The sequence below is a fragment of the Vanessa atalanta genome, chromosome 22 (assembly GCF_905147765.1).
Source record: "Vanessa atalanta chromosome 22, ilVanAtal1.2, whole genome shotgun sequence".
In the NCBI taxonomy this organism is placed as follows: Eukaryota; Metazoa; Arthropoda; class Insecta; order Lepidoptera; family Nymphalidae; genus Vanessa; species Vanessa atalanta.
In genome coordinates, this window is record NC_061892.1 from 350348 (window position 1) to 378175 (window position 27828).

Here is a 27828-nt window from a genome sequence, read left to right on the forward strand (position 1 = left end):
AACGCATACTAAAACTCTTCGTCAGCAGATAGAACTAGTAATGCAACAAATAAAACCCGCAATAACGCCATTAAGATACAAAGCAAAAGATTGGATAGAAGCCAAGATCACAATCAAGGTGCCGGAAACGGCACAGATACACTGAATATTTAATAGCTATGAAATACAGAACATTCGTTCCACAATGTCTGCAGCGGGTTCATAAAAACTTTTGCTCAGCTGAAAGAGCAGCGCCGGAACTACTTAAAATTCTTTGATGTCGGAGATATCTATTGTCGCATCGTATTCTTTTATATTTTAATATTTTAGTATTATTTTAAAACAGAAAGTATAATTTCTGCTTTTAATTTGTTTTCAGTTTGATTTTCTTTGAAATTTTTAGACGTCTAATCATGTGTCTGAAGGGATTTCCCGTCGGCAGCTTTTTGGCAATCATCCGAATTTTGTCTAATGTTCGATTTTATAGTAAGCAAACTCTATACCTTCTTTTTAACACATTGGTCGCGATGCATAATTCCTTCCATGTAAATAAAAACAAAACAGACACACCATAAAACTACTTCGTAATTAGAAATTATTGATAAAGGCAAAACTTTCTTAAATGAGAAATATATTATATATTTAATATATTTCTTATTTACGTTACGTGTAAAATGTTTTGCTTCTACACCAATAGATTATGCGTTATTTATCAGTCTGTTAGTATTTTTATTAAGTAGATCAGATGAGATCACAAAATTTAAACATAATTATTGAAAAAGCGTTTTATAAACATTAATATAAATGAATAATAAATTAATCATTTATATTTAGGCCCCTTAAATTAATAAATAATCAATCTTACCAAAATTTATTCTTTGAAACGATTGCTTTCCTTTTTTCAACTTCCCATTTTTGTTACATTAATATCAGATTTTATTTGTGCTTTATACTTATTATATTGATGTATATGAATATATTAAATTTAATTACAGAATAGAAACGACACAAATAACAAGCAAAGCGCTTTGCTTCCACAACTGGCCAAAATTCGAGCTTTGCACTGAAGTCAGATTCGGAGTGCCCGTCGTGTATGACGACGTCGATGATGACGATGAAGAAATCGAAGCGAGGTTAAACGAAGAAGACTTGAGGAGCATGTGGGAAACTTATTCTCAACGCGATCCTTTCGCTGTCAGACTCAGGGTTTTAGGCATAACGGTAAGAACTGTTGTTATATAATCTTTTTCCAAATTAAAATAAGTTGGAGGCTCTCGATGCATGAACCACTGAGTTATTTTCTCTGTATAGTTCAAGCTTTGTCACAAAGAAGGCCATAACAAAGGTAGACGTGTATATCTCGATTGAAATTATGTTTGTGAATAGTTTAGCTTCTTCATAAAGAGACAAGGGGTTTTTAAAAAGAAATTAGATTTTTTATTTTTTTATTTAGAATATTTTTTTAATGTATAAATACTATAAAAGATATTCCTTCAATAGGAAGATAACAACTAAAATCTTGTCGGATACTAAATATAAACTATCACTTAGAATTTGAAAAATAAATAAAAAATAAATAAATTTAGTTTAATGTCCGATAGAAGTTAGAGCACCACCCTAGATTAGGTTTCACCACAATTCCAGAAAAATAAGACATATGCTCTTCATCTTAAAGCATGAACAATATACTTTTCATCTCGCAAACACATAATGCTTCTGGCAAGAATTAGAATAACAATGGTCTAGCTAGACCTAGCTGGATCTAAAGTAGGCAAAGAATTGTCTAGCTCTGCAACGGAAAAAACTAGCGAAACTTTTGCAGTTGCGATTTTGTGACCATTGTTTGAAAGTTTTTATCTACATTGTGTGTTTTAACACATTGTTCTATTAGTTTATTATTTCTAATTAAAAGAAGAATAAGTTTTGACTGTAAATAATACTCTACATTTACGTTATTTTTTAGCCTTACTTTACATAAGCTTTCCTTCTCACGTGCTTGCTTTTTCTAAGCCACTTTAATTATTTACATATTTTTTTGTAGATTGTAGTTTGTAATTAGGCAACCTGATGGTCAGTGGCCATCACTACCATAGATATTACGCCATATGGAATTTTAATCATTCGACATTGCGCCACCATAATTGTGAACTTTGATTTTATGGAGCTTGTGTTTTCTGCATTGGCTCACTCTTGAAACTGGTACATGTATTATACTAAGTATTACTGCTTAGCGGTAGAAATTATGATTGGGTGGTACCCAAGCAAACGAGTTTGACATATTTACATCGGTAACGAATATTCTTTAAATTTTCAGGAGTACCAGGTCCCCAACGACCGCGACACGCTGATCGTGTGGCTCGTAATCGCCGGTGGGGTCGTCATTTCCATGGCGATGCTGGCCTTTGCACTCTGGAGATACAGCTGTTTCGCGGATTACACCAGGTAAATTTGAGTTTATTACTGCATTATGTGATGGACGAGTTCTTAAAATACATAAAACTTAACAATTCGTTTCAAACCCGGTTCAAACCCGGGCAAGCATCACAGAATTTAAATTTACTAAATGGAAGATATAAATCTTTCACTGTGTATCCAGCATCCTCATAGCACAGCGTAGTGGAATAGGCTTCAAAACTCTTCCTCAAAATGTGAAAAGACCTTAGGCCCGCAGTAGACGTTTTACTTAACATCTTAACTGCAAAACTTATCCAGCTTCTATGTTGAAAACTCGTCTTTCACTGAGTTGAGCCTTACGACCTCCAGTACAGAATAAAAATTAATTTAGTAATTAATTATTACCTTGTACTGTTTTCACGTGCTATACACTAAATCATGCAAAAATAAAATAATTTCCCATCAAATTTTTCCGAATCAATTGGTAAAGAGTTTCGTAGGTACTAAGGCAGAGTTTAATGAAAACGTCATACATAAACATCCTCTTGTGTTAGTAATCGGAGACTCTTAAGTACAATAATCATAAAAGTCGATAAGAATCCTTATCGTGTTCTAACGATTGTCATTACATGTTTGTGCTGATCGTGGGACTCATAGCTCTATAACCTATACCAATTGAAGAAGGAGTAAAGATAAACAAACTTGAGATTGTCGCTTTTCATGCGATTTCCTTATAGCTTTACTACTTTATGACACAGACAGCTCTTCTTTAATATGTAGTTAGATATTATACAAAAGTATTCCACATAATTACTAATATCCACTTTAATCTAAACTTCCAACTTTACGATATCGACTTCGATGACGTTCAAAACGCCATTTTATCACGAATCCAATTTTAATGCCAAAGTTTATTTAAAATCTCGACCAATACCAAAGAAAGTTGTTTATTTTTCTCCGCTCCTCTTTTATTGGAAGGACAAATGTCTTCGTAAATACGAAGATTGAAGTACAATAAAAGTTATTATTTTATATCGAAAAAAAATTACTCAAAAGTAAATAATGCTTTACTATATATTATTAATAAAAAGCTTAAATGAGTTTAATAGAAATATTGTAAAAAAAAAAACTAGTAATTCTGCAGAACCCTTAGCAAAGATATACATGCGAATATTACATTTACTAAATTGAAACAGATTAATGATTGCAACAGACGTACTAGTTTCTTAGTTTAACTCAAGACTAGAACAAATCATGCCAATGGTATCATATTTGACGATTATGACAATATGAGATTAGACGCATTGAAAATCCATCTAGCACAATACCTAGCTTTATTTAAGCAATTTAATGTGGGTGATATCCCGCTGTTCGTCAAAAATCTCTTTTTCCTCTTGAGCGGTCGACATTTATCAATTTACTTATTGATTATGCATTATTTTATCCAACAAATGCGGTTTTTTGTACGATGTTTTCCTTCATGGCAAAGTACGAATTACATATTAAACTAATTAAGCTCATGAAAATTCCGTGAACCACAGCGTGGTAAAACAAACGCCGAACATTATCTTTAAATGAAAGCCAAGTACTCGTAAATTCAGCCACAAGGGAAGCCGATTTAAGGAATTATTAATATTTTTTACGGCACCAATGTCTATGGGCAGGAATGACCACTTATCACTAGGTGGCCCATTTGCCCGCCCACCTCCCTATACCATTAATAGGAAGGCATTCACAAAGCCCTACTAAGTAAAATATTTCACCCACATTCTCTATCATCAAATATTCAATTTAAACAGTATGATGCAAAAACATATTTACTATGGAGTCAAACATTAACATTAACTTTCCCGTTATCACGAGTGTTATCAGTGTTTACTCGGACGTTATCATTACGACTATTTCTATCATTACGTTAATCATTTACATTACAATAATCACAAGTTGTATTTGCATTTAATTTGATATTTAATGTTATACAATTTCTTTTTTGTCTAATGTCAAATTTTCCTCTATTTCTTAAAAAATCTACTCGAACCTTAACGAATATTGCGAATTCAAATCCGGAAAATTAACCCAGTGGGACATTTAAAAAGAAATTACTTTTTCTATTTTAACCTTTTAATTTTGCTGTTCCAGGATGCCCTCATTCAGCGACACAGACAGCGTGAAAGAGAAGCGTAACCTGGATCTGTATCCCACACCACACCAGACCCTCCCTCCGCTCTACTCCGAGACCGACTACAAATGGGCTGATGCCAAATACGACGACACTGCTAAAGGTAGGCTCTATATTAAGCGCAACTACATTGTTATAACCCTTTGTTTCTCGAGATGATCCAGTGGTCAGAACGTTTGAATCTTGAACAGAGATTGCCGGTTCAAATAGAACAAGAACCGCCGCAATTTCAATTTGTTTTAATAATACATTTCAAGATCAGATATACCGGAAAACTTCGCAGGCAAGCCTCCGTCTAACAAAATTTTATCACTCCAATGTCAAGTGTTTGAAAATCCACCAAACTACGATCAAGCAACGTGGTAAAATAAATTCCAAGACGTCTTTCAAGAGAAGAGGCCTTTATCTACCAGGAAGACATTTACAGACTTATAGGCTTCCAATTTCGCTAACACCTCCACGGATCACAGGTCACATAGCGATGTGATAGAAGGTGGTTTCTAACAATAGTGCAAGGAGTTAGACAATACGCTATCGTTATTACCAATTTTTAGCCAAACCTTTAACCTTTTCTTACTGTACTTAACTTTACTTAGTGGTAGAGCTTTGTGCAAGCCCGACTAGGTAGGTACCACCCACTCATCATATATTCTATCAACAAACTAAATTACTGAAATTAATTGTGTTCCGGTTTGAAGGCTGAATCAGTGAATTACTTGCACAACTTAGTTCTTAAAGCTAGCGGCGCATTGGCGATGTAAGAAATGGTTTAAATTTCTTACTAAAAAATAAATCCTTTATTGGAGGCTTAACATAGTTATATTAGTATTAATTTAAAAACAATTATGTTTGTTAATATGTAGTATGTCCAAATATATTATTTTAAGGGAGTTTAACTTATATTTCCAGTGGACGTAGGCGGCTACTCCAACAGGAGTTACATGCATAACGACATCTACGACATCGACTCTGACGAGGACGCGATGACGCCTCGCGATAGGTATGTATAACTGTCAAACGAACAAACAAACACAACATATTTTTCTAATACATTTTCGGTTTCAACTAATGTCTTCTGAAAGATAAAATTAATTAACTTAAAATTAGTGTCATTTGGGACGATGAAAAGATCCTAACGCAAACATCCAAATGTGTTTAAATGGATTTAAAAGCGGCAAACATACATACATGAACCCTGAATGACACTAAATTTTTGGGCAGACGACTAAAAACTAAGTGATCCTACAAATTTGCTATACTATTATGATGCTCATTAAAAACCTCAATTAATTTTAATTAATTATAAGGACATCGTTATTTCGTTATGTTTAATACATTTTCCATCACTAATTTCTTTACTAAAAATTTGCTTTTACTTTTTAAAGGAATAATATGACATTTCTTAACATTATTGCTTGTTTCATCACTTTCGCTTGAACAACTGACGTCATCATTCGATCATAGCTGTTCTCATATTTCATCACCTTAAACGTCATCGCTTACTCACCAACTGAGTCGAATACTAGTGCTCAGTATACTCAAGCTCAATCATTTACAGGTACACAACAGACGTGTAGCCGTAACTCATATGATTATATATAATCGGTATGCATACTTATTTCATACTAATATTTCTTTAACATACTTCTAAAGTCCAACATATAAATGTTGATTACATAAACAATGCTGTCTTTTTCTTTTGAATCACCAAACATTCATGATAGAAAAAGACAAATCGTTGTTTAACTGAACACAAATTAAACAAAATTTATATGTAAGGCTGTTTTTTATATTACCTATGACAATTATCGACTAAGTAATTTTATAATTCGTGCCAATAAGTAAAGTATGGTCAGCAAAACAATTAAGAATTTTATTTATCAATAAGAGTATTTTAATATGGAATGAATAATTTATAATCTTTGATGTTGTTAGGTATAGTAAACAGTGTTAATTTTATTTCAAATAAATATCATAATTATTTTTATTTCTCCCTTACCGTATAATATGACATTTTTTTATTGGCCCGAATTATTTTATAATTATATTTTTAACAAAATAATATAATATGTAATCGCTGAGAGAATGGCTTCCTGACAACTTCATAATCACATGGAATACATGAAAAACTGTATAATTATGACAACTTATATTAAATACTATTTGGCTCATAAGTTTATTTAAATAGTTAAAGAATGTCTTTCCATCCAAGAGATTTTATTTAGTGATACGAGTATAACAATCGTTTCATATCGGTTGAAAATTGTGTACCTTTAAAACATTATTTCAAATCCCGGCGGACCTACGTATCAGGATATTTTGTGAATGCAAAAAAATGAATACTTTTTATACTCAAACTCTAAATGTTTAATTCTATATTAAATTCGTAATTTTTATTAACAAAATGAATGCATAAGATGATTTCGTTCTATAGTAATGTCCAAATCATGCAAGGCTAACTGCTTGTTTTTTTAGAGTATCACTCATCATCAGTCACGACCGACTGACAGACGTCAGAATACGTTCGCTCGGCGCCCGGACTTTAGTCCTTAGAATCATTGAAAAATTAAAAAAAAAATTTTTATTGTTGTATACAATTTGACAGTAATCAATATATGAATCTAATATTCTATTTTAAAATGTTCCAGAAATTCCGGCATCAGCCCACGTGACATATACAGTGTTTAAGCAATACCGAAGGGCGAAGTTATGCTTTGTATAGAAATTATTCGAGGCTTAGACTATGATATTGTGATTTTAAACCATTTGTTGTATAGACTCCTATTTGCTTTATAATTTTTGAACTATAAAAATATATTTTAACTTCCTCAAGAATATTTCTAAACGAACAAATTTCATATTATTAAATACGCGATATTAAAACTTATTTACAAAAATATGTCAACTAGAATATTATTTACATGATATAGTATGTATACAAGTGTATTTTAACGGCGATGTAAAGCAAATAGGGGTATATGATATTAAGCCTAAGCTACATACATAGGTGTTGTATACAATATAGTGTATTTAACTTATACATAATTATACATAGTGACGATTAGTTGTAACTTACCTATTGTTGTGATTTTTATTAAAATAAAATAATAGATTTTAACGTACGTTATAAATTATTTTAAAATTCTTCTATAAATTATATTGGTAATAAATGGTTGTATTTTTTATTTTTTTTTAGTTACGGCTTTTTCTTTTTTTTTTTTTCACCGTGAAACCTCTTTTTATTGAACTCTATTCATACATTCATCCATCTAGCTTTTTTTAAGCCTTACGAAAATGGAGTAATATTACAAAAAAATATAATATTGAAACGATGTGTTGTTTTTATTTTAAAATGACTTCTAATTTAAAAGTATGTGTCAATAAATTCACACTTATAGAATCCAATAATGATCTTATAAAAAAAAAAACTCTTTAAATTGATAAATTTTTTGGTATATCTTAATAAGTAAATGTATAATTGTAATATTGAGAAAATATTTTTTTATATACATTTATGTTTATAATGATTTAAAAACAAATAAAATTAAAGTAAATAATATAAAAATTCTAACAATATCTACTATCTAACATCTCAGTTCCCAAGGTCAACCTGGTGCCAGGTAACCACTTACCATGAGGTGGCCCATTTGCCGTTCGCCTACATGTGTTATAAAGTCAAAAATGTATTGTCAAATTAAATTACTTAAAAAATCATTACAAGCATTTTGGTAGCCTATCTTTTTCGTTATTTTAAGATATTCTTTTATATCAAAACCTTGAAAGAATTGACCGAATATGTTTTTATGACGTTGCAAAGCATACTGTCAATATTATAATTAATTATTATTTACAGCAAGAGAATACACTGAACAGCTTTTAAAATTAACATGGATGAGAAATGAAATTCATCAATTTTTTTAATAATAGGAAATAAATTTAATATCCCAGTGGTGGATAAAGGTTCCCCGTGAGGGTTTCAACTTATAAAAAAATGATGGTGGCCTGTATTTGAACGAGCATTCGGTTTAGATTCACGTATAGAATACGTGAATCTTAACCACTGGGCCTTTCGACTTCTTATACAATGTTTTATGCATGTTTATTGACACAGGTGTATATTTATTCCCTCGCAAGGTAATGAGACTATATCGTGCCCAGGGGAAAGGATGCGAAAGGATTTACATGCTTCGAATAGAACAACTCAATACCAGTATTATGTTTCTCAGCTAGAGCACACTACCACATTCGAATTTTAAATTGTTTTTGTTTGTATAGTCTGTGGTGTATGGCAATTCAAAAAGCTTCGGTTTTTCCTTACAACTGACTTCCCAATTCTAGGTTGCTATACATATACACGAGTCCCCCCTCTGTTCACTCTCCAGTTGAGCAGGATTGCTGTTCCATTTATAAATATTAATTTAATCATTTATTTATACTTTTTATTCATAGTACTGATGAATTGTACTACTGTGGATTGTTAGAAATATATCAAATTAGTAAAAAGTAATAAAATTGTCTATATCTTAATCTCATCGTCTTTGCTTAGTATCTATGATATTTCAATACGCTAGAAGAGTATTTATAAGGAGGGTCTTTCCCGAATAACTGTCACAATAAATACGTATATAGTGAATAACAGTTAAGCAAGACTTAATAATGATCATTATATAGGTATAAACAAAAACAAACCTGATTTCAGATGCACCCAGACACTTAATTTAATATATATGTATATATCTAGTAGGTATATTATAGTCAACTGAGATGGCCCAGTGGTTAGAACACATGCATCTTAACCGATGCAAGAAAGCACCACTGAATTTTCGTGTACTTAAATTATTGTTTATAATTCATCTCGTTCTCACCGGTGAAAGAAATCATCGTGAGGAAACCTGCATGGGTCTAATTTTAATGCAATCATGCCACATATGTAACTAAACCGCATTGGAGCATCGTGGTGGAATAAGCTCTAATTCTTATCCGCAAAGAAGAGGAATTGGCCCAGAAGTAGTACAGTTACAGCCTGAAACTTAATTTACTTGTATTATAGCGATAACATGCCTTAAGTAGTTGGCTAGTTACCGTAACGCCTTGACCGAAATCGGTGAGGGCAATCAATTTCGGTTTCAGTTACACCGAAGCAAATACTCTGACAAGACATTATATTTGGATTGGTAATCAAATGCAATATGATAATTAATACTTGATGGCTAACGAAGTCACGATCTGAAAGATGTTAATAAAATTAAATCTAGGTATGGAATTTATACTTGGTAGAGTCGATTCCAATGTCAAAGGCAGTGGCAGCGTGGCAGTCTTTTTACGACCTCCGTGGTCGAGTGGTGATAGTGGGAGTGGTGTACACCGGTTTTTATTGGTACGTCACTCCGAGATACTGGGTTTGATTTCCGGCCGAGACGAAAAAGTTCATTAGTTTTCTAAGTTGTCTTGGGTCTGGGAGTTTATGGTACCGTCGTTACTTCTGATTTTTAATAACACAAGTGCTTTAGCTACTTACATACATTGGGATCAGAGTAATGTATGTGATGTTGTCCAATATTTAAACTGCCAGGCCGAATTGCTTCGAAATTTGCAATAAATAAAAAAATAAAACTTGAATTTAGTGGTAACCGTTGCTTAAGATGTACCTAATAATTAGAGGAATTAACTGTGAATTGATAAGTGACACCTTTGGAAGTAAAATTAAAATATATAATTAATTAAGTGAAATAGATTTGTATCTTTATTTTTCTATGACATAGGCAGCCGGACGGACGAATGGGATCTGATGATAAGTGGTCACGTAAGAATATAACCAATCTTTACATCGCCAATGTGCCAACCTTGGAGCTGAGATGTTATGTCTGTGCTCGTAGTTACACTGGCTCTCTCAACCCTTTAAACAAGAACACAACAATACTATGTATTGCGTTTCTTCTCGTTGGAGGCTGCGTTCCGAAACGGTGCTAGTATTCTAATATCGACGATTCAAAAACGCTTCTTTATAGGAGGAGATATCCAAGTATATGATGAGTGGGTGGTATCCAGACAAGCTACGCCAACGTCAAAAAACAAAAACCACCCCAAGTAAATATATAAATCAAATCCGTAACGCATACTATTGTAGAGTTATTTGAAAATCGCATGGAATTTGTAAATTTAATGTTTGCGTATCTTTAGTCCTTCTGCCATTTAATTATAGCGTAGAGTATAAATGCTTCGATGCCACAAGAAAGTACACGGGGTAACCTAACCCAACACTTGATCTACCCTCCCCGAAAACATTTAAAACCGAGGGCGGAAACTACTTATACGAGCAACGTAACGTTACATTTTACAATAAATATTCTAAAGCCCGCTTATCGTCCGGGGAATTACAACCACATCTTAACAAAGTATAAAATATACAAAAGATTAAAAAAAGAAAAAAAAAACGAAAATATAGAGTTTATTTTAGATATTTTTCATCGTGATAACAATAACAGTAGAAATTAACCGAGGCGACGGCCGCTCAGAATATATTATGTTAAAATTTTACAACAAGGAAGTGCTTATTGAACTTAATTGGATTATGTCGCAGACGTTGAATGCCATCTCTCTTGTATAAATAGTATGTGTAAGGTACTCATTAAATACTAAAACATTTTATAACACCGACATAAAGAGAAAAAAAAATGACTCATAGATACTTATGAGAAAAATATATCTATACAACAGATTTCAAACTACAAATATATTTTATATATGTATATATTACATTGTGGAAAAATATAGTCATTTTTTGATAACACTATGAATGTGGAAACATTAATTCAAATTAAAAAAAAAAATCCGTCATCCAAACTGATATTCCGATAAAGTGAGATTTAGTAAGCGCCTTTACGTAGATTAATCCACAGCATCCGCGCAAGGTCGCTCCGGACCGGGCCGCCTAGTACTCGCTCTTCACTCGCGCAATTAGCACTGATAACAGTGATAACACTATCATTACACATCACAGAAATTACGCTCGTCGCTAATAATATTAGTTAAATTTAAGTGAATTTATATGATAGTAATAATATAGTCAAAATATTTATTTAAAGTGCTAAAACTGATTGACAGAAAAGTTACAATAAAAAGTGTTGAAATGGAAGAAGATCTTAAGACACAGTGTGCAGAATACGAAAAACTTAATCAACTTTACGACGAATGTCTCGACTATCTAAAAACAGTTAAAGGTGATTATCAGGAAGAAGAATTTGTTGAAAACGATGATCCAGGATACGAAACGATACGAGACGTAAATAAAAACACATCTGATAACATCACATCAATTTATAGTGTACCAAATAAAAGTAACATAAAAACATCGAACGTAGAATTGAAAATTGAAAATGAATTGATATCAAATGAAAGTCTGAACTCTAGCTGTAAGTCTGAACGTTTGAAATGTCTATCTCAGCAACTGCCCAAGATTATTATCACCCAAAGTAATACAAGTCTTAATATGAATAAAGGTGAACAGGCTCAAGAAGCAAATCACATACGTGCAGCTCCGCTTCGGAAGAGCGATATGAAGATGTCTGAAAGGATTAAGAGGTAAGTACTACCAGCTAATAAACACGCTTTATCATCCTCATCCTCCTGCCCTTATCCCAATTTTACTTGGGGTCGGCGCAGCATGTCTTCTTCTTCCATACTTCTCTGTCAGACGTCATCTCACAAGTAACATTCTTTCTAACCATATCGTCTTTCACACAATCCATCCATCGTTTCTTGGGTCGTCCCCTACCTCTATATCCATCCACATCCATACTCAAAACCTTTCTCACAACATGGTCCTCATTCCTCCGCATAACATGCCCATACCAAGACAGCCGGTTTCCAGTACATATAAACACGCTTTATATGTAGTGTTAATTAATAAGATACTTGAATCTGAGTCATTTTTGCAACTTTTCAAACTATTTTTAGGTAACAATTATATCTTAAATATAATTTGATCGCATTTAGGCATTTTCAATCGCATATTTATTGGTGGCGTAACCCACTTAACGTGTTCATCATTTGCGTTTAAGCATTTCGTAATTAGTGTTGCAGGGAAACATCGTGTGGAAAACTGCACGTGTCGTTAGAAAATTTGTCAAATGTCTATCCACCATCGAAAACTGTGTGATGTTTTTATAACCAGTGCATTTTAACCGATGATTTCGAGTTCAAACCCAGACACAAGTGAATTTCCATGTGCTTCATTTACATTTATAATTCAATTCGTGCGCAGCGGTGAAGGAAAATATTGTAAGGAAGCTTGCATGTGTCTAACTTTAATGAAATCATACCACATGTATGTCCACCAATACGCATTGGAGCAGCGTGGTGGTAACAGCAAACCTCCTCAAAGGAAGATTTACATCTTACTTTAATTACTTTACAACATGATAGAATAAGCTCTAAGTCTCAAGACAAAAGGCAATAAACTTAGCAATGGAAAAATTACAGATTGTTTTTTTTTTTTTAATTTATCTAAAGCATTAAAAGTATTAGTGAAGAATATAATAGATCTAACTGTACAATCCATACAATCATTAAAACTGTACTAGGTGTTTGTTGATTTTCATATTCGTGAAAGAAAATGTTTAAATATTTACATAATAAGTAGACGGACTTGTCTGAAGGCGGCATGTTACTACACGAACATAATAATGTTACAACTATATGTTGTGACGAGGATGAATATCTAACGTTAGACCTTAAAAATGAGTCAACGTGTACGCTTTATTAGGAAAAGTCCACGCATTTTTAAGGTTGTCTGGAAGAGACCACTAATTAGCAATCCTTCCATTGTACAACACGTCAATTTTTTTTTAAGTTTTAATATATCAGTGGTGTAGAGTTGTTAATAACAATAACATTAGCTTTTTTAAAATATGTTCGCCTGAAAGACGTAAATATTCTTAACAATATAATTATTAGAATCCAATAATTTACAAAGTTATAGTCGTACCTGTACAGTGATAAAGTAAAGTAATTAATTTAATTTTACATTTGAGAAAATAATAGGTTTAAAAGAATTTCATAAAGAAGGTCACTCATATTATAAATCCTGAATGTATGAATTATTCATAATCGCCTTAAATGAGCTGAAAAAAATATTCCACGCCTGACGTTCACATGGAATTAGTGACAATGATCTCGTTCATAACATATTTATATGTTTACAAGCTACACATATTTGTCATGCTAATAAAAATACCGCTATGGAAGTTAACGCGGTGTCATAGCAATTCTATATAGGAAATTTAATCTTGTGGTATATATTGATAAGGATTGATTTAGAATAAAAGGGATATTGATTTGGGATGTTCTATTTTTATTATAATCGGTTAGAAAAGTATAAATATTTCGGCAAATCTCTACTTTTTATTTCGAAGAAATGATAGCTTTGATTATAACTGTTTACATACGAGTACAGTTTGCTCGTAAAATGCATGGGAGGCATGGGAGTATACACACTTGCAATATCCAGACTCTGGGCGTATACATGTTACATATAATTTTCCAACAGAAAACCCTTTTCATCGGTCCGACCTGGTGGTGTGAACCCAGAACCACAGAATCTGTGTCCTTTTATTTAGTCACTAGGCCAAAGAAGCAGTCAATTTTAACGTTCGATTCATTATTTCTTAACCACCGCCCATAGACATTTGCGCCACTGAGTGGCTTGCCGGTGCGTTGCCGGTCTTTAAGAAATGAGAAGGCTTTTTTCTTGAAGGTTCCTAAAACCTATTCGCTTCGGACAAACCGCCGGCGAAAATCATTAAATATCCATCTAACTGTGGTGGTGTTGTTGTTGTTGTTATATAAGTATTATTTTTTTGTATTTAACTGACGTAGTTAAATTTGAATCGATGATAGAGAGTAACTACATTCCAAAACTGCATTATAACGCATTCAAATTCATATATCACATGTAACGTTTTGTTTCTGAGCCATAAAACATTGTAAACAAGCCACACTACGCGGTAGTTATATTACACGAGTGATTTAATATTTGTTTTATGATTAAATAATATTGTAACACACTCGCGCGCATATCGCATAATGATGATATTATTTGTGTGTGTGTACAGACGTACTTTTCTTTGTATAGGTTGACGTAAGGCATGAGGAATGTAGAAAGTTCTTAAAGTGCAATACAAACACATGTTTGTCACGTCAATAGTCTAAATTTGAAAGGATACTGCGAAACGCAGCTGCATTTGGAGTAGTATTATTCCAAAACGCTCTGCATCTTCTGGCTCAATATGTTTTCAGTTAAGGTTTGTGAACAAAACGTCTCCGAATTTATTATAGATTTGCGTCTTTTTGATAAATTCGCTATTCATATACAAAATTATTTACAACAAACTCACAGATTACCTAGTGAGTTTCGAAGTGCAAACATTTTTTTTTTATTTTTAGAAATTTTGATTGTAAGCAACACTCCTTTCCCCACTCAGTCCTCATCACACGATCATCCAGTGTGATGTTTTGTACATTTTCCTAACTAACCTGGCCAAGTTACTGGCGACAGCCCATTACGCAGGTTATCATAACATCATTAATTATTTATTCATTATTAATGATATGATAAAACAAGGTTCTGAACATGAGATTTTATGGATACCTATGGATTTATGGATACCTATTAGTCAAATTAGGGAGAACCTAACTTAAATTTGATATACTAAGTGATATCGCCTCTTTTTATGTTTTACTAGTTAATCTTTTATATTGAACCTATCGTCAAACACTAATTAATAAAAGGACAATCTAATACAAAAATGTATTCAAATTTGACTTTTAGTATCTAGTATTAAAGCGTTCGAACAAACAAACACATTCAATGTAATAATTGTATAGATTAATAAATAAATAATAATAAACGTTACATTTTGCTTCAATTTCAGAACGGAACCATCTCTTCGCTACAAAGCGCATTGTGATTTACCAAAGCGACTCGTATCTAAGAATGGAGTGGAGAACGTAGCTTTGATATCGAATGTACCCTTTGAAAAGATTCGCCTGTTGAATGACACATTTCATACGTTGGTAAGTCGGTGATAGAGTTTGTAACCCGTCTGGGTAGCCACCATCCACTCATTATATATTCTACCACCAAATAGAACAGCAATCATTAGTATTGTTGTGTTCCTGTGTGAAAAGTGAGTGAGCCAGTGTTAGTACAGGTACGAGGGACATAACACCTTAGTTAGGCAGTGTTACACAAGGTACATAACATCTTAGTTCCAAAAGTAGTCCGCACATTGATGATGTAAGAAATGATTAATATTTTATAACATTCTAGGAAGACTCTTTTGGAATCTTAACGACTAAATATACTTTACATAAAATGGGAGGCATTCTAAAAATAGGTATATTAATTCCTGGACTGACTGTAAATGTAACTCTTTTTTTCAAGTCTTCAATTATAGTTTTCATATCCTCAGATAAATCTTCGCTGGCGCTGGATTGTAATCGGTACGGTGGTGGTCCACTTCGCTATTTGGTTGGTTTTTGCTGTTTTCTGGTACATCACTGCTTTGGCCCACTATGACTTCGAGCCGGAACCCCCTCAACGAGCTTGCGTCACCGGCGGAAAGGACTTTGTTACAATTTTTCTTGCTTCAGTTGAGGCGCAGGTATGTAAATGTATGAAGTTTATTCCGATCAGATTCGTTGATCTAATACTTCGATAATTATTTGTATAATTTGTCCCTACTGCATATAGATATTTGTGCTTAGCGTTAGTAAGATAGACAACGCTTATTTTGAAAGTGGACAGTGTAATCACTCTCGTACCTCGGATAACACGTAAAGGAGATGTTAATGCGTAAATTAGCTCCGGTTGTCGTTACCTTATCGTTGAATTAAGTGTGCGTGTGTGATGAATAATAATGCACCTGTGAACGTGCACACACTTAAGCACTTAGTCTGCAGTAACTTGAATAAAAAAATCTTTGTGTGCATTTAAAATTGATACTTTTTGAAATATTCCCTATAAATAAAGGTGCTCATACTTCTTAAGCGAGTACCAAGACTTCATTATCAACTCGTTGATCTTGGATTTTGTTAGTGTTTGCTATATGATAAGTCATTCTCGTCTAAAATTAGCTCGTTCATTTTTATCTAGCGTCGCTTAAGCGTTTTTTATTTACCCTTTTAAGTTTTATGTACTTATGTATTATGGCTTATTTCTCTTTACATTATAGGTTTACTTATTACATTTTGTAAATAAGTATCTAAAAGTATCTGTATTTTGTCGCTTACATCCAATGCAGTTTTTAATAAATATGTTTTTAAGAGATAAAAGTCTCTAAACTATAAATACACGCGGCCTTACATACAAATGCACAAAAAGAAAATAGATCGAATATATATATATATATATATATAATATCGAATTATAATATTGAGGGAATAGGGATTCCATCTGTGTTCTGTGAGAAGAAGGCATATTATACAATAAAAGATTATAATATAGATGATAAAAAAGCGTGGAGCTAATATAATACTTGTTGAATTCCAGGCAGGATGTATTATATACATATATAATTGTATTTAACTAACATAACTTTGTATTTTTAAATGTTGAAAAAGAGTAACTACTGAGTTTCTTGATGGTTTCTCTATTTAATATAGTTTGTTAAATGACAATTTAAAAGTGCTTGTAAAAGCCTACTTGAATAAAGTCTATTTTAATTTTGATTTTTTTTTACGGACGCGCTTCTGCACGTATGAATATAATAATTAGACGTCCCGCACTGTTGGCTAGTAGAAGTTTCTTGTAAGAATACCTGTCGTGATCGAAATCGATTAGACGATTTATCATAACCAACCAACAGTGAATAATGTTACCGTTAACCAAAATAAATAACATTGTCCAAAGAGTAATAATAAACAAACAGCGTCGTTTAAAATTTAGACCAGTAGTTTATTGCAGAAAATATATAATACCTTCAAGCTTTAAATGTCACCCTAGAACTATATAGCCTTATGCCTTTATTTACGCTGGCTCACTCACCCTTCAAACTGGCCGCTCTTTACACTGTCAATGTACCACAATCCATGAAACTTAAGATGTTATATCCTGTTTTTCTGTAGTATTACTGGATAACTCACCCTACAAACAGGATCCATCATTCAGCAATGCGAATTTTTATATTTGGCGGTAGAATAATATTGAACTTACTATCAAACGAGGATACAACCTTACTGCACGTGTAATTTAAATAAATAAACATTGGACAACATCTCATACATTACTCTGATCCCAATTTAAGTAGCTGAAGCACTTATGTTATGGAAAATCAGAAGTAACGACGGTACCACAAACACCCAGACCCAAGACAACATAGAAAACTAATGAACTTTTTCTACATCGACTCGGCCGGAAATCGAACCCGCGACCTCGGAGTGGCGTACCCATGAAAACCGGTCTACACACTCCTCGACCACGGAGGTCGTCATCGATTTATACATGGGTTAGATTCAGACTATACATATAATACTGCCAGGCGTTATATATACATAGAAAATGTATGTAAATAGATTTAGTATCTAATAAACCATTTACTCATTAGTTATCTACGGTACACACATCAAAGGGAACCGCATAATCCATTCCAATTAGTCAAATTTGGTCAACCGCTTTCAATTAATTAATTCGGTAATTTCCAATTGAACACGACATTTCGGCAATTGGTTAAAACGTATGTTTTGCTGGATATAATGAAATTTATATAATAAAAATAAAGATTCGACAACATCACATACATTACTCTGATCCCAATTTAAGTAGCTAAAGCACTTGTGTTAAGGAAAATCAGAAGTAACGACGGTACCACATACACCCAGACCCGAGATAACATCTTTAAATATATAATATATACTCATTGACTCTATTTTGTAGTCTAAACTCATAAAATAACAACGCGAAAATATCCTACTGCTGGGAAACAATCGCTCTTAAGAAGATGTTCTTGAGCGTATTTCATCACGTTGTGGGGTATTATTTTTTTATAATACAGATAGGTTACAAATCGGTCCCCTGATAATAAATGGTCACCACCATGTACATTAGTACTGTAAGAAATATTAACCATTACTTGCAACGTCAATGCGATTTTATTCCTTCGTGAATATTGAACACGTGAATGTGAAACTCGGATATGAATCTACAGCTCCCGATAGAGATCTAAGAAATCTATTCGTTGAACCATCCTGATATCCTAACCCAAGGTGATTAGAAATTTATCGTCAAGTTTTTTTTCTATGTACATATACCTATCTGTCTGACTGTTGTATATGTCGCAGCCAACTGGTTAAATTATTCTTTTAATTACCCGGCTAGACACTTTACTAAAGGGCGCCGTTCAACCAGTGATATTATATACCTGAATGATACCGGCCAATACATCTTCCATTCATAGAAGAGTTTTGGTTGGATTATAATTATTTGATTATATACCAAATATTTATAATATCGCGGCTATATTGAGATAGGTTAGGTTAGATTAAAAAAAGGGCCGTTTAAAGCAAGTTACCTTATTCTATGAACGGAAGATGAATTGGCTGAATGTCATTTAAGCCGCTGATGAGTAGAGCCTTTTAGTAAACTGGTTAGGCGTTTCTTTGAATGGCTAATTGAAGTAGTTGCGACATATATATGGAGTGATAACAGTTGTCACGTGCGGAATCTTTCCTGTCGTTATAAAGGCGTCTATCATCCATTAGGGAACAACGCAATGCTCGTTTTATGAAGCTCCATGGAGACATGGCTTAATCAAACTCTATTGATAAATTGCTCGATTGCCAGATCACGTTTTCACACACGCGGTCTTATTATCACGCTTCAAGATTTCAAGTGATTTCTGAGCATAGTTTTCAATGATTTTGGAAAACTTTCTTTATATATACAACGATTGTTAGAAGGAATTAATAGTTCTTTGTTTTTTTTTTTTATTGAAATAGGACGGGCAAAAGAGCCTCCTGATTAGTCATTATCACCATCGCTATATTCATGACAACACCAATGCGCCAACGACCATGTACCATGAGGATGTGTTCCTTAAGCCTGTAATAACACTAGCTCACTTACCCTTCAAACCTACCTACTACCAACTAAACTGCGTTGGACGTATTATAGTGTTTGTTTTTGTTTGTTGTGTTGTTTAGTTTGAGCGGAATCATAGATGCACTCTCCTAATCCGATGAAAGGACTCAGACTATTTGTAAGCGTGATAAGAAGCGTTCTTTAAAGAAAAAAACAATAACTTTAATTGGCCCGGGCTTGCGTCCAGAATCTCGAATTTCCTATCTCAAAACATAGCCACTACAGCGGAGCTATTCAACAGTCATGGTCAAAATCGACTTTCTATAGCATTTACATACAAATCTAGTTTTATCAACCGTGTAGTAAACATAATTAATAATGGTCAGATAATTAAATACTTTGATTGTAATCTCTTAGTTTTGATATTTGATTCTGGATGGCCAGTGAAGTCAATCGCTCTTTGTCACGTTAGAAAAACATAAAATGTCAGTTGTCAAGAAGGATAAGACAGATGTGATCGCGGCCAACGAAATATTGTAAAAATCAATATACGATAATCCAGCTACCGATTTGTTGTATTATTTGTGAATATGTATGGCGAACCAAACAATACTGCCGTTTCTCCGTTATATATATGTTTTTTTTTAATATAGTTTTAATTATTTTCAGACCACTATTGGGTTCGGAGATCGCGCTATCGATGAAGAATGTCCCGAGTCAATATTTTTGTTCATTATGCAGGTATGACAATTATAAAAATAAAAAAAAATCCATTAAAATGTATTGTAAACCGACTGTTCCTCTGTAGGAGTAAAGGCTCTTGAGAAGAAATTTTAGAGGATATTTCATACAGCTGCTCCAAATCTGGGTGTGCATTTAGAGGAATTTAATTGTAATAATATTGGGTTAAGATTCATGTATTTTAACGACTCTGCTATCTCGGCTCTACCATTATTTTATTTATATTTCTTTGCAGAAATCGCATCATGCAAAGAATAATAATCACTGCTTATATTATTCTGATAAAAATATTTGTTGTGTGATTATTTAGTTAGTTATCTTATATCAGTATAACCGATAATAATATTATTTATAATAATAATTCAGGTAAAAATTATGATCATGTGAGATCAAAGAAATAAATGTATCGGTAATTCAAATAAATATTTGAATTATTTAAGTGTTTAATAAATATTATATTAAACGAGTATATTTAGAAGTTTCTGTTTTAAAAAAATTACTAAGATTTTTGTGCCTCTACATTTTATTGCGCCTTTATAAATAAAATAGCAAACTGCATATTCGTGCCATTGCATTTAAAAAGTGTTTCTTTTAATTGTTAAAATATAAACGTTAAAGCTTAATGCTTTAATATTATTGTTTCTAAAATTGGTTGTTGCATTATTGTTAACTATTACTATATTCTTTGACCTACTTTGTTACCAGTTAATCCTCGGCACCGGGCTGTCTGGCGTATTGACGTGCGTCGTGTATGCTAAACTAACGAGACCAGAGAAACTCTCAAGAGATGGCGTTGGTTTTAGCAAAAAGGCTGTTGTAAGTCTTTAAAATGTATACAATTACGAAGTAATTCATTTAAAAAATCAATCACATTAAATGGTTTATTTTTACTTCATAATTCCGATTGGATAATTCGATGATGGAAGGTTCTTATAAATGTATTAGTATCTTATACAAACCATAATAAATTATGATAATGGTCTTACTCGTTCTATAGCTTAGATTATTTTAGTTACAATTATGAATTAATGAGTGAATGGAGAATAAATAAAAATGAATTTCTTATTAAAATTAAAGTATATTAAAGTTCATTACCATGTCACTAGATGGCGCTAGTAGTGAGCTAATAGTAAATAATAAATAGTATTAAAAAATATTTTTTTCGTAACGTAATCGTAGGCTTTTTATTAAATATTTTCTTATTTCATTAGATATGCATGCGTGACGGCCGGTTGTGTCTCATGATTCGTGCTTGGGACCTCAACTACGATCACATCATTTGCTCTGAATTCACCGCACATTTCATTCACACCCGTAGGTAAGATATGTATCTCTATAATATATTTCTGTTATATAGGAACATAAATTACTTATATAATTATATATTTATATTATATTAAAAATATATATATCACATGGAGGGGTGCGTTTTCGTGAGTGAATAGATTTGTAGCGTATTACAATGAAAGTAGGAAAAAAGATAAACAAACCTTATATTTACGTATTTCATGCTATTTGATAATAATTCAGCTATATTATACGATGCTCAGATTTTATGATGAATATAATTATCTTTATTTATTATACAACACTATAACTTTGCACACTACACACAACTACTTATAATCACTTTAATTTTACTTACAAAATTTCGATAACAGTTTAGTCGACGATCATGACACAATGTTTTCGCAAATCGCGTCAATTTGCTGTCAAATGTTGTTTATTTAGATTTTCTCCTCTTATGGTTGGAATAGAGCGTAAACACTTAATTGCCTCGTTACCAGCCTATGATGTCATATGTCTTTACCATAGTTATGGATTTACCATTCCAAAAGATTATGACAATGATAACAAAAAACAAAATATATGTCAATCAAGTAGGCTCTTACAAGCACGTTTGAATCGTAATTTTGCAAGGATAGTTTTGATATGTTTACCACCTGCACCGGTTCGGAGTGTTTATTTAACATTTCCTAAATAAATATTTTTATTTGTATTAGTTGACTTTAGGTTACTTGGTGGTAGAGCTTTGTGCCCGTCTGGGTAGGTACAGCCCCCTTATTAGATATTCTACGGCCAAGCAGCAGTACTTAGTATTGTTATGTGTGGCATAAGGGACATAAAATGTTAGTTCCCAAGATTGGTAACCGATTTGCAATGTATACTTTGCTTACGAAGCCAATTTCTATGGGCAGTAGCGACTTCTTACATCAGGGGTTCCATTTGCTCGTCTGCCAACCAGGTGATAAACACTGTACATACATACATATATATATGGTCCTATTACATAACAGTGAACAAGAACAAACAAACTATTACGTGAGACGTGTAATTGGCATAACCTTGGCACTTGGCAATTGGCTTTAACGGTCCCGTTAATCGAACGGCTCGATTAATTGTGATGACGTTTTGGCGACGTAATTATACCGTCGTTCTAACGTTGATGGAAATTTTATTGGTCTAACAGCTTCTATTTTTAGACAAAATAAAACTTAAATATCTAAAAAAAATAGTATTTACATTGTATTGTAAATGAAAATATACTTTTTTAAAGTAAGCTAACTGCGATTAATCCTAACACCGAATGTATTATCTACATAAAAAAAAACAGAATTGCCGTAGTTACTATTTTTCATTAATCCTGTACAATTAACAATTATAATTATAATAAGTTATTTAACTTAAGACCCTAATATAACTCAACGTTAACTAATTTACTTAAGCCCTATAATCCAAGACTAAAATTAATTCATAAGATATTATGATAAAATATATCTCTACATAGAGACAGACTGAACTTATTTACTATTATTATTTATTTTATAGTAATAATCATTTCGATTTAATCACGGAATTTATTTATACATTAAAAAGATCTCTTGATACTTTTTCAGAACAAAGGAAGGCGAAGTAATTCGATATTACGCACACAGCTTACGTCTACAACAGCGACAATTCCTCCTGTGGCCTGTTACCCTGGTACACGAAATCGATGAATCGAGTCCATTCTACAAACTCTCACCGCAGGACATTGTTCAGAATAGGTACCTAGAGAATTATATCTATCTAACTTCTGATCTGTTCTGATACCCTAGTATTATTATTTTTTCCATTACGTCATATCAGTTACGAAGTTATTGTTTTTTTTTTTAAATATTAATAGGTAGCGTGAGCCGATTTTGTCCTAGTGATTAAGGGAGGATATTTGCACATAAAAAATCGGTTATCATCTCATTTTGAAGAGCTCCAGTCGTAGATGTTCAGAAAATTAAAAAGTATTCTTCATTGTAATTTACTAAATTGTTACAATTTAACAAAGAATTAATTTTAGAGAGTGACAAGAAGTTGCTGGCCGGTTAGAGAGCGTTGCTACGACTGTATAAGAAAAAAAAAAAACGTAAACAACATTAATTGTTATCGACAAACTCTAATTCTAAGTGAACTAATGTACCTATACTATTTGACATTAAAAATTTCATTTAAATAAGGTTTAATCATTTTGGCGTTAAACGTGGATAAGACGCTTGCTGTTTACAACGAAATGAAATCAAAATAAAACCTTTTTATAATAGGTTTCATAATTACTAAAAAAATCTTTTTAATAAACGCAAAGTTTCGCGGGCGACCCACTAGTATAAATAAATATCTTTCAAATGCAACATGTCTTTATTGTCACGAGAGTAACATTTTTCTAAAGCAAAAAATATTAAATTTAAAATATATATATTTTAAGAATAACCGAAATTGTTCTTTAAAAAATATCTACAAATCATAACTATGAGAAATAGTGATAAGAATCCTTTTGTTAACGTATTTTTTATTACACGCATGGACATTTTACATTCATAAATAAATGTACCTGTCATCTTGTTAATACACAAAGTCTTGCCTAAGATTAGTCGTGTCAATGCCTTCTCTGTACGACGATATCTATACGTCTACTGCGTAAACATATTCTACTATCTCATGTTGTCCTGGTACATGAAATCGATGAATCAAGACCGTTCCGTATTAATCTGTAGCTCACACAATGGTTGAGTGGATAGGATTTATGAGACTTATGTACATACTTCAATGTGAACTCCTTTTGTTATCTATAGCTCTGGTACATTAAATCGTTGCGTCTAGTATACATCTGAACTCGCACGATATTTTCCTGGTACAATACAACCCGTACGTATAACATATATATTATATTATAATTTATAATTACATGTATAAAATAATATTTAATATATATTTATTTTATTTTAGGTAAAAAATACCTGAAAATATAAATTAATTCACTTAATTAAAAGAATATATTTTTTTAACATTTACTTAAAATCAAAATAAAAACGAAAATAAAACAGTAAAGGTTTACATATATTTCGTAAACTAAACGTATATATAACTTTGCAATGTTTGTTATAATTTTTACTTGGACATAACAAGAACACATTCATTGAATAGACTTACAAAGGCATACAGAAAAAAAAATTGATTGCTTTTTCGCGATGAGTAGACATTTCAATTAATAGACATTTAACATGGACAATATTATACAAAAATAATTGGCCCCTTAAACTTCTACGCGCGTTTAGCGGAATGACACCCGAGACACCTTTATTGTGAAAATTCTCGGAAAAGTGACTTCTAAGTCACATATGTTTTAAAGAAATAAATTATAATATAATGAAATAAATAAATTTAACAAAATAATCTAACTTTATACATGAATTATAGTAAATACGCACCGTCCTGACAGCCTACAGCCTGGCGATACCTGTCGGCTTATAAAAGCTAGCGGTCCATTATTTACATGGAGGGGCGCTACCTGAACAGATCTAAACTTTTCACGGCTCTTATTGGTACAACGTTCCTTATCGTATTTTACACTGCACTTGGCAAATAAGTTGGGTACTTCGACACTGTACTTTTCCGATCTATACGTTTTGTTTATTTAATACCAGGCGTATTGAAAAATAATTTACCCTCAAATGTATTTAATTCAACCAGATGACCCACGACACATCTATTGTTTATAATTATATCTGTTTCTCTGCTGTTCTAATAATTAATTAAATACATTTTAAATTATTTAGCTACGAGGTCACAGTTAGTCTAAGAGGTGCCTCTGCATCAATGGGTACCTTCACTCAGAGCCAGACGTCCTACCTGCCTAGGGAGGTGGTGTGGGGACATCGCTTCCCCCCAGTCGTTAAGTGAGTATTAATAACCACTTTTAACAATAAATCAGTAAGTAGCTTTTCCTAAAAATATATTAATGAGGCATAATATTGTATATGACTTATGAAAAAGAGTATTTTGATATAAATTTCATTGCAATAAATGCGTATTTTTAACATAAATATTCATTTGGTCGGGTTACTCCTTTATATATACATTATGTATATGCTAGAGTACATTTCATTTAGTGGTGACGATATGTGCAAGCCCCCGCCTGGTTATAAACCTCCCACTCAACATATATTCTTCCACCAAGCTGGAATACTTAGTGTGTATGTGTGTGTAATTGTTGTGTTTCGGTTTGAATGAGAGTGAGCCAGTGTAACTACAGGCACAAGTGACGCAACATATCAGTTGCCAAGGTACCCAAGGTTATGTAAGAAATAGTTACAATTTCAAACGGCGCTAATGTCTACGGCTAGTAGTGCATTTGCTCCTCCGCCTACCTTTATCATAAAAAAATATGTAAATGTTAAAGTGGGTACATTTAAAAAATATATAAATAATTTCAGGTATGATATTCACAAGCAGAAATATGTCATAGACCATTCCAAGTTAGACGCCATCGAATACATTAATACTCCGTTCTGCAGCGCTTACCACTTAGAAAGGTAATTTGACCACCACACACCATTTATTATATAATAATCTCTACACGGATTATCAAATTGAAGGATTATGGTACTTTTAATATCCGTGGTTGGATCCCAGCACCTTGGAATCTAAATTTTTTTCCCTTCGAATATTTTTCTTACATTCGAAAACTTTGAAAATACTTGGAAACGACTTGAAATTAATCATGCCTTTTTATTTTTTTCAAGCAATGGAAAGACTCCTGAAAAGTCAGAACCACCTGGTACGCCTGGCAGTTTCCAAGACAGGATATCAACTTTTCATCTTGGCAGGACATCGTCTTTCAAAAGGAAGGATATAAAGACTTGAAGAAATTATAAATTGAGAAACGATTATTACTCTTGTTGAGGCGATAGTTTTGTGTAACTCATAATTTTATATTTGATGTATTGTTTCTAGATAATAATAAATAAAATTGAAGTGTCTGCCTGTGATTTCTTAATCATTTTATAAGCTAAAATGTCTTATTACAAATTGCAAGTTACCCAAAACCAAACCAACCGTTATTTTGTAACAAAACGATGTTGAATTTCTAGAGTGTGATATGCAAAATCGACCATATTAGCTATCAGATTTTAAGGACAAACGCATCAGAATAGCGCATCACCTTCAGTCGGTTTACGACATTACACGACCGAGATCCATCCAGATCCGAGAGAGTTCATACCAATATCTAGTCCCGAGGGAAATTGACTTTCATGTACAAAAATACAAACATCGTGTAGAAACGACAGATATCATAAACGTGGCGCTGTATTGTGTCAAAAGGAGCTGGTTTTACCTTAGGAAAAATAAGTTTCACTAAATATCATAGTAAAAAGACTTCATTCTTATCCATTGAAATTGGCCAAAGAACTTAGACCATATTTAACTTTATTTTAAAATTAGTCAAATGATTGTTCAATTAGAAGTACTACCCTTGCTTGTCATTTGTCAACAGTCCAGAAAGTAATAAATTATATATTAGAAGATCCGAAAGAAGAGAAAAGAAAAGAAATAGGCTTTACAGTACCGTTTATTCTTAGCCTACGTAAGTAATCCTTACGCCACTCAGCAATCGTCATACTTCGCATTGCTGTGTTCCCCATTGAAGGATGAGTTGAACCAGTGTTGTCATCTTACGTGACGAAGCATCCTAGTTCCCACATTGTTAGCGTATGGTACGAGGAAAGGTAAGCATTTTCCATCAGGCGGCCCACTTGTTTTTCTATTATAACAAAGAAATAATACTTTCTTCAATTGAAAGCATAGTAAACGAATTGTCGACTATTTATGTAAATACAAACAACATTAGTGATAAAATATGAATTTATTAAACGATGAACATGATAATTATCAAACAAAAGAATTTCAAACTCCTCAATTAAGATCAATTACAGAAGAATAAAATGAACACAAGATAAATCAATAATAATTGTTATGTCACTGTAACGATTCGAATTCATGAAGCAATGTAAATAATGAATGCGGGTATTTGTAAAGTCTGTGTAAACATAGATTCTAGGCCATGGGTATTGATCGAAAGGTAACTATCAACAAATATTCTTATCTTGTTTCGGATAAAGCTGTGTTATCTTGAAGGTAGATAACATGA

At 32.6% G+C, this 27828-nt stretch overlaps 2 protein-coding genes across 3 annotated transcripts in view; both read left to right on the forward strand.

Annotated features, from left to right (window-relative positions):
* Positions 1-7670, forward strand: part of LOC125072792 — a 31530-nt gene extending 23860 nt beyond the window's left edge. The window contains exons 5-10 of one of the 2 annotated variants that reach the window (XM_047683487.1): positions 975-1200; positions 2294-2421; positions 4513-4655; positions 5462-5552; positions 6111-6157; positions 7201-7670. In XM_047683487.1, coding sequence (XP_047539443.1) covers positions 975-1200; positions 2294-2421; positions 4513-4655; positions 5462-5552; positions 6111-6129 — 607 coding nt within the window. In that variant the 3' untranslated portion in view covers positions 6130-6157; positions 7201-7670. The remainder of the gene's footprint in view (positions 1-974; positions 1201-2293; positions 2422-4512; positions 4656-5461; positions 5553-6110; positions 6158-7200) is intronic. The other variant, XM_047683486.1, reaches the window with a different exon arrangement.
* Positions 7671-11508: 3838 nt separating this feature from the next.
* LOC125072794 (inward rectifier potassium channel 2-like) lies at positions 11509-26601 on the forward strand. Its single transcript, XM_047683490.1, has 10 exons — positions 11509-12133; positions 15484-15625; positions 16024-16215; positions 20298-20369; positions 21075-21185; positions 21581-21687; positions 23267-23416; positions 25457-25576; positions 26114-26212; positions 26423-26601. The coding sequence occupies exons 1-10, from the start codon at positions 11682-11684 to the stop codon at positions 26541-26543; spliced, it is 1566 nt and encodes a 521-aa protein (XP_047539446.1). The 5' UTR covers positions 11509-11681; the 3' UTR covers positions 26544-26601.
* The last annotated feature ends 1227 nt before the right edge of the window (positions 26602-27828 follow it).